Source organism: Elaeis guineensis, chromosome 14, assembly GCF_000442705.2.
Source record: "Elaeis guineensis isolate ETL-2024a chromosome 14, EG11, whole genome shotgun sequence".
Classification (NCBI taxonomy): Eukaryota; Viridiplantae; Streptophyta; class Magnoliopsida; order Arecales; family Arecaceae; genus Elaeis; species Elaeis guineensis.
The window spans coordinates 57,380,795-57,389,996 of record NC_026006.2 but is presented as its reverse complement, the minus strand read 5'-3'; the positions used below and the strand labels follow the sequence as shown (position 1 = coordinate 57,389,996).

Here is a 9,202-nt window from a genome sequence, read left to right as displayed (position 1 = left end):
GGATCGGATATTCGGTGAGTTAGTTTTAATTGCCATCTTTATGGAAAAATATAGAAAAAATCAATGAAATAAGAGAAAGATTGAAAAAAAATAAAAGATAAAATATTTTCCCACATAGATTGATTCATTTTTTTTCTTTTCGCTTCTTTTTCTTTTCATTTCTTTCTCTATTTCAGTGATCCGTAGGAAGGAGAGCACCTAAGGGGGATCGGAGGCGTTTTCTAGGTTCCAGTCCTCAAGCATATGGGATTTCGTGCAAGCTGTGGTGGTGTGAGTTGGTCCCTCGAGGTTTCGAGAGCTTAATCTTGTTAGAAGCATGATATTCTGTAGGATTTGGAGATTCCCCATAGAAAGATTCTTCTTTGGCTACAAATTGTCAATTTATTGAGTTCTATTCTCATATATCTTGCTAAAGGAAAGAGGTGAATCCCGCCACCCGACCACCGTATACCTTTTTCTTTGTTTTTTTCCTTTTAACTGTACATGGGGGGAGTTTAGAAGCCCTCTAACTCTAAACTCTCCCGTCATATGTTGCAGAGGAAAAAACAAAATGCCGCCACGTACTGTATAAATTTTTCCTTTGTTGTTTTTTTTAACCTACATGAAGCAGTTCAGAAAAATCTCCACGCATCATGTACGTGTCGCGAAGAAAGATTGTTAAAGCTATATATTTTTGCCGGCCTGGAAGAACGGTCCATTGACTACGATTTTTTTTTCGGTAGACTACAATTTCTTTTAATTCCCGATTCCTCCAAAAGCATGGATGCCTGGGTGCTCGGTGTGCTCCACAGCCCCTAATCTCGTTACACAGGGTCGAAGTCCACTACGAACCTTATATACCCCGCTTCCCCTTGGTTCCACTCGATCACCGCCTTCGATCCCTTTGAAATCTTAACCTTTGATCGCCTTCCATCTCGAATTCTTTGAGCGCTCTCGTCTTCAATCATGGCGTGCAGCAAGCTGAAGGTCACCCTGAACTCGGCCAAGGACCTCCAGAAGGTCCATTTGTTTTCCAAGATGCAGGTCTACGCGGAAGTGTGGCTCTCCGGCGATCGTGGGTCGCGGCAGCAGACGCCTTCCGATCGGAAGGGCGACCGAAACCCCACCTGGAACTCCACCATCTGCTTCCACATCCCCGCTGACAACAATGGGCGCCAGGTCCTCCATATCCTCCTCCGTGCCGAGTGCGCCCTCGGCGACGACCGCGACGTCGGCGAGGTTCGCATCCCCCTGTCGGAGCTCCTCGACGCCGCCGCCGGCAACGAGCCCAAGTCCGTCAGCTACCCGGTCTGCAAGTGCACCTCCGGGAAGACGAAAGGCACCCTCAACCTCTCCTACAAGGTCGGCAAGAAGATCACCGGCCCCGCGCCGGCTCCGCCGTCGGCCCCCCTGCATTCTTCGGGGGTTCCCACGTCCGATCAGCCCGTGCTGGCGCATCCGCCCTACGGGGCGCAGCCATACCCGCCGCCGCCGCCGCATGGGTACGTGCCTCCGCCGCACCAGGCCACGTACGGGTACCCGCCGGTGGTATACCTCTATGCGCCGGCGGTGCAACCGCCGAAGAAGAATGAGTTCGTGGTGCATATTGTGACGACGGTTTGCTCGGTGGGGCCTCCCACGCCATAGGGGCTACGATCTCGGAGACGGCATCCGACGATGTGGGAGACGACGCCGGCTTCGATGATAGATTGCTAGCTAGTAATATGTGTGTTCCCTTTAAGATGTTCAGTTTGGCTGTTCTTGGTCCACTTGACCTGGATGCTTATTCACCTACCAGTATGGGGTGCATCTTGTCATAATGATAATTATTGTGTATTCCAACTACCTTCAGAAGGCTTGAGTTTATGTATCACTCTGGCCTTGGTTTTTCAGAAAGCTTCCTACCTAGCTATTGTCTTAATCCCCTTACTGCGCGTTTCACTTCTGAGCTCATCTGCGTTTATTATGTTTCTGGCCCACCTCTTCAATCTTTTTAGCACTTTTTGCAGCAGATTGTTGGGATATGGAAAACTCTAATGAAACTTAATTGGAAGATAAAGCTTTAATCTATTTATAATTGGGAAGAAGAATTGGTTGCTACGGAGAAATATATACTTTAGAAAGAAGAAGAAGAGAACACGGGAGGAAGAAGAGTGGAGGCTTGAAAAAGAAACACTTGTTATTATTTTTTCTTGGCATAGTACAAATAGGGAGAGGTCCTCTATTTATAGCTCTCATGGACCTTTCTAGATACATAGATTTTAAAAGAAAAAAGAGATTTCTAGAATCAAGATAAAATATTTTTAAACAAAGATAAATGATTCTAGATATTTCTAACAATAGATATTTATAGAGCTTTCTAGAAATATGAAGATCTTTATATATTATGGATCTTCTTTAGTGCAGTTGGGCTTATACAAATCCAAAGCCCAATGTTTTTTTATTGAAACTTAGCCTAAATCAAGTTTAATTTTCAACACTCCCTCTTAAACTTGATTTTGTCATTCCAAGAAGTCATCTCAACTTGAAAAATACTTCATACTTGAGGGGCTTGGTGAAGATGTCAATAACTTGGTCATCCGACCTTATGAACTCAAGATGCACCTCCTTATTTACCACTTGCTCTCTTATAAAATAGAACCTTATGTCGATGTGATTACTTCTTTCATGGAAGACTGGGTTCTTTGCTAGAGCCAGTGCTGACTTATTGTCCATATAAATCTCTGTTGGGTCTTCTTGAACTAATTTGATCTTTTTTAACATATTCTTTAGCCAAATTGCATGACAAATACAAGACGAAGCGGCTACATACTCAGCTCTGCAAGTGGATAGTGCCACAATAGGTTGCTTCTTAGAACTCTATGTGAATGCTGTATTTTTCATATAGAATATGAAACCGCTTGTGCTCTTTCGATCATCCAAGTCTCTGGCCCAATCGCTATCACTATATCCAAAGAGCATGAAGTTGTTAGATGATGAATAGAGTAGGTCGAAGTTGATCGTATCTTTTAAATAGCGAAGAATTCTCTTGGCAACTTTCGTATGAACATCAGTCGGCTCTTTCATGTAATGACTGATAAGACCAACTTCAAAGAGAATATCTGGTCTCATACATGTTAAGTTCTTTAGACTTCCAATAAGGCTCTTGAATAGAGTAGGATCAATCTTTTCTCCAGGTGACTTTCTTGATAACTTGATACCATATTCTACGGGCATGTTGATCAGCTTGCACATATCCATTTTGAATTTCTTGAGGATCTCCTTAGCATAATTTTATTGAGAAATAAAGATCCCAGCTTCTGTTTGCCACACTTTTATTCCAAGATAGTATGACATGAGACCAATGTCTGTCATCTCAAATTCTTTAGCCATCGCCTTCTTGAAATCTTCTATCATGCTTTAGTTATTTTCTGTAAGGATCAAATCATCCACATACAAGCAAATAAGCAACAATCTCCATCTTCATTAACTTTGGAATATAAAGTATATTCATGAGGGCATTTGTTAAAATCATTATCTTGAAAATACTTGTCTATTCTACTATTCCAGGCCCTCGATGCTTACTTTAGCCCATATAAAGCTCTTTTTAATTTAAGAACTTTTTTCTCATGGCCTTTAACAATATAGTCGGCAGGTTGTTCAATATAAACTTCTTCTTCAAAAAAATTATTTAAAAAGACCAACTTAACATCCATTTGATAAATACTCGATCTATATTGTGCTGCAAGAGAAATAAATAATATAATAGTTTCTAAGCGAGCAATGGGAGCAAATACCTTATCATAGTTGATTTTTGCTTTCTGACTATAGCCTTTTACAATCAGTCTAGCTTTGAAGTTCTCAATTTTTTCCTTCACATTCTTCTTTACTTTGTAGATCTACTTTACTCCTATTGCCTTCTTGCCTTGTGAAAGTGTTGTCAGCTCTCATGTATAATTTTTTTCTATGACCTTGATCTCTTTATCCATAGCTTGCTTCCACTTCTTGCTTTGCATGGCTTCTTCATAGCCTATTGGCTCATAATCGACAAAGAGACAAAATAATATTATATCTTCAAGTGGTTGTGTTATCTCATAAATTTCTTTAAGACTCCTGACTCTTAGGGTCCTTTGCCTTAGGCTTTTTTGTGATAATGACTTCTCTTGGATTAAGGCCGGTGATTGTGGAGATGTGGGTTCATTTATTTTTTGATGTTCACCTTCCTCTTGTTCTTCAATTGGATGAGAAATGCTTTGGCCTTCTAAGTGAGAAAATCAATTTCATGTGCCTTCTTCATCGAACTCCACATCTCTGCTAATGATGACTCAATCATTGCTTAGATTGTAGAGCCTGTAGCCTTTCGATTGAGCATCATAGCCAACAAAGATGAGCTTCTGACTTCTATCATCTAGCTTGGCTCTTTTTTGTTCAGGAATATGTGCATAAGCAATGCTCCCGAACACTCTGAAGTATCAGACTCCATGCTTCCTTCTGCTCCATGCTTCTTGTGGAGTTTTATTCCATAAGCTTCTTGAAGGACACCGATTGACGATGTAGACAGCGTAGCTGATAGCTTCAACCCAGAACTCTTTAGGCATCTTCTTGCTTTTTATCATACTATGGGCCATGTCAAGAATGTGCCTATTTTTTCTCTCCACAACACCATTTTGTTGTGGTGAATAAGGCACAATCAAGAGACGATGAATGCCATGATCTTCACAGTATTGAATGAACTCCTTTGATGTAAATTCACCCCCTCTGTCAATCCTTATGGCCTTAATGGAACGGCCACATTCCTTCTCAACATAAGCCTTGAATTTTTTGAATATACTAATAGCTTCTGATTTTTCTTTCATGAAATATATCCATATTTTTCTACTGAAATCATTGATAAAGAAAAGAAAATATCTACCACCTCCAAAGGATGTTGGTTTAATAGGCCCGCAAATATCAGTGTGAATCAATTCTAGAGGCTTCTTTGCTCTTAAGGTGGCCTTTTTTGGAAAGCTTTTTCTATGCTGCTTTTCAAGAAGACATCATTCACATAGTTGATCAGGATGATCTATTGAAGGTAGGTCTCTTATTATATTCTTATTTGATAACAAGCTTAGGCTATCAAAATTAAGATGTCCATACCTTAAGTGCCAAAGCCAAGATGGGTGCTTTATGCATGCCTTTAGACATTTTGCTATATCATTTTGGATGTTCAACTTGAACATCCTATTACTTGTCATGAAAACTTTGGCAATTAAGATACTTTTTTGATCTCTTATAGAAAGGCCATCATTTTTAAGATGAATATCATAGCCCTTTTTCAATAGTTGACCTAAACTTAATATATTACTCTTCATATCAGGTACATAGTAAACATTAGAGATAAACTGATGACTTCCATTCTTGAGTCGAATAAAAATCATACATTTTTCTTTTACTGAAATTTTGGTGGAGTCTCCAAATGTGACATTGCTATTTATTGACTCATTAAGCTCCATGAACATTTTTTTGTCCCCACACATATGATTGCTCGCCCTAGTGTCGAGATACCATAAGTCTTTTTCTCCTTTTTTCTCACTCTTGTAGGCCAAAAATAAAGTATTCTCTGCTTCTTCTTTCTCTTCAACATAGTTGGCCTTTTCTTGGACTTGATTTTTGCAACTTGAAGCATAATGGCCAAACTTATTGCAATTATAATATTTGACTTGAGATTGATCATACCTTCCTCTTCTACTGAACCTTGAGTAGCTTTCTCTTCCACGACCTCTTGTAGATTGTGGGTTTTGACTTCTTTCATCACCCTTGGCCTGATCATATCTTCCTCGTCCACAGCCTCGTCTACCACCTCTTCCATGGCTTCTTTGGTTGCCATTATTTAGATTGAGCTTTGTTTGTAGATGTTGTTCCACTGACTCCTTTTTCTTCTTGATTCTTTTTTCATGGGCTTGTAGTGATCCTATGAGTTGATCAACACTCATGATATTTATATCTTTTGATTTTTTTATGGCTACAACCACATAATCCAATTTTGGATCTAAAGAACGAAGTATTTTCTCAACCACCCGAGAATCATCCATGCTATCACTATTTCTCTTGAGTTGATTAACAATAGTTAAAACTCTTGAGAAATAATCTAATATTGATTCTGAGGCTTTCATGTGCAAAATTTCAAACTCACCTCAAAGTGTTTGGAGATGCACCTTTTTCACTGCTTCTTCTCCTTTGTAGGATTGTTGAAGAATCTCCAAAGTTTGTTTCGAGGTGGTAGCACATGAGATCTTCTTAAATGAAGATTCATCCATACCTTGGTAAATGTAGAAGAGGACCTTCTTGTCCTTCTTCCTTTCTTCTCTCAAGCTATTCTCTTGAACTTGAGTTAGGGTGGCTTCATCTTCGGGCTCGGTATAGCCTTTCTCCACAATCTTTCAAGCATCTAGAGAGTCCAACAATACCTTCATTTGAATACACCAATCCTCGAAGTTATCTTTGGTGAGCCGAGGAACTAGGAATGGGAGCATGCCTTGGGCCATTCTCTTAACTCTAGAGCCTTGGCTCTGATACCAGTTGTCAGCACATATTCATTCCACCTCATCACTCTACTTTTGGCATATACTCTTATTTATTTTCTCTCTATGTTAAGTCAACATATATTCATATTTAGCCTACACACCTATTTTTTATTTCTCTTTATTTAGCAATTCTACTTTTGATTCTTTGGCCTTATTGAGTATATAATCAAGATGTTCTTTTTTTTTGTAATTGCTTTAATAGCTGGCCTTGTAATCTACAAATACTTCTAGTGGAGATCAATAAAATCAAAGTGTGTGTTGAAAAATATGTCTCAAAAGCCAATCATCAACCTGTTGACGGTTGAGCAACCTTGTATTGTAATTAATTTGTTAATAAATAAAATATATTTTTGATAATTTTATCATAAGTTTTCATTTTCTAATAAACTCCATTATTGTGATGAAGTTCTTAGGACTATTTAGGTTCGATAAAGAAAAAATTTATCGATTAGTCCTTAAAACTATTCACGACCAAATGATAGGCTGTTAATAAGGACGACAGCTTCTATCGAGCATAGATCGCTGTAGGTCATATAGGTTGGTTGTCCTCTTAATCAAAGAGTGTGGAGACACTGATATGACATACAGGTGAGATGTAAGGGTACATCATTATTGAACGTGACCAACTTCAGAGCATTCTACTGTCGAGAATATCTCTGATGGGATATAGGTATAAGTGTCCCTTAGATCTGAGATCACTTCAGTGACTTGCAAGCTATTCACGATGCTTTGGTACTGGACTAACTGAATTTTTAATTCAGTAACGAAAGATTTCTGGGCACAGTCAAGTACTTGCGAAGTCGGAGTGTGATCAAGATGGGATTGACCATTCTAAGAGTTGGAAAAGAATGAGTCGCTGTATTTCAATTTAGCAAAATCTTGATCAGGATAATCTATCAGATGGATTTGATATTTTGAAATACAATATGGACAACCTGATCAGAGTTGATAGTTAAACTCTGAGGTGTTCTATGAGCATTTTGTTCAAGGGGATGAATTATATGAAAACTATATCCACATAGATTCTAAGGATTTTGTTCTACACATTCAACCTATCCGACCGTCGGATACCATTGCTAGATGGTCACTTCGATTGATATAAAAATTTATTTCTATGCTACCGACTTAGGTTCGAACCTATAAGGTCACACATATTAGAGTTCACGATCCGCTCAGATGGTTGATCAATGATTAAAAATTGTTCTAGGGTTAAACGATCAATACGATTGATATTTAACCTAGTGCAAGTATTGTAGGAGGATCGATTAGCAATTCGATTGTTAATTAACTTAATTTGATTAAACCAATGGGCTAAGATTAAGTCTAATTGAATATGATTTAATTATATTTAGTTTGAGCTTGATTGGATCAAGTCCAATTGATTTATTGGATAAGCCAAGTGCAAAAAAAAATTAGTCCTAGTTCAATTAAAACTTGGGTCAACCTAATTTTTAATTCGATTAAAAAATTAAATCAGATTTAAATCTAATTTAATCTGATTAAATTAGATTATTAATTTAATTAAGATCTATTTTAATTGAATTGATTTGATTTTAGTTTGATTTGATTTGAGAAACTAAATTTGAATAAGTCATAGATTGAATCCTAGTAAGACTAAGATTCCACCTTGCACCACCTTAGCCCCCCACGCCTACTTTCTCTTATTTTGTGCAACAAAACCTTCTCTCTCAGGCCTCCACATATGCCCAAAGCATTTTACTCTTTCTCTCTTATATGGTATGTGGTTGTGGACCAAGTTAAAGTAGGAATTAGTTTGGATTACAAATTCTATGAGATAGAATTTTAAGAAACCAAAACTCTTTCTTTATGGCACTGATTTTATCCAATTTTTTTTTAAAATTTTTGTAGCTTTTATGGCACATATTATGCGCCCTTTGCTAGTGGTCCATGGCAGAAAAAGAAAGAGGGGGCGCCCATGAGTTGGGCACCCCTTGTCTTGCCCTGTTTGGATTTTCTTGACTAGGTATTTGATCTAGACAAAGATTCTTCATATCTCATTATTTAAGATGAATTTTTTCTTAAAATTTTTATGGATTATAGAGCATTGAGAGACCTTTGGGCATGTGAAAATCAAAGAGAAAGAGTGTTAGAGTGTCGAGATATAATAGACACAAAACTAGGTGTCTAGGTGAGAGTAAAGAGAAGAAGAAAAGGATCTTCTTCTAAGGTTGCTGAGTTCACCTCTTCCCTTCCTCCATCTGTGAGTTTTCTGAGAGTGTCTCACATCTAAAACTCTTTCTCCTACTTCTCATCTTCAGAAGAGTCCAAATCAAGAAGGAGGCATCTGATCGACTATCGAAGAAGGATCAGCACAGTACTAGCATACTATGCTGATTTTCTGGCCAAGACTTCTGATCGTGATTCATGGGCTCGTATGGACGACTCCTAGAGGTCGGATGCGTGTGCGGCTCACAACATCATCCTCAAGTCCGGATCAATAAAGTTAAAATGTCTAACTTGCAAGGTAATAGATTTGATCTATTTTATTTTACATACATTAGATGTAGTATAGAAATATGTTGATATGATCAACATATAGTTCTTGCTCTTTATATTTTAATTTCTGATTTAATGCCATAAAATAATCATGTAATAAGATCTTAGATTTAGGGATTCTCTGATTTTATAAGATAAATTTTGATTTATTTTAGTCTTCCGCT

The 9,202-nt window shown here is 38.1% G+C and overlaps 1 protein-coding gene across 1 annotated transcript; it reads left to right on the top strand.

Moving 5' to 3' along the window:
• The first annotated feature begins 704 nt into the window (after positions 1 to 704).
• LOC140853727 (protein SRC2 homolog) lies at positions 705 to 1,944 on the top strand. The gene has a single exon (XM_073248604.1). It carries the CDS (start codon positions 946 to 948, stop codon positions 1,624 to 1,626), a length of 681 nt encoding a protein of 226 aa, XP_073104705.1. The 5' UTR covers positions 705 to 945; the 3' UTR covers positions 1,627 to 1,944.
• The last annotated feature ends 7,258 nt before the right edge of the window (positions 1,945 to 9,202 follow it).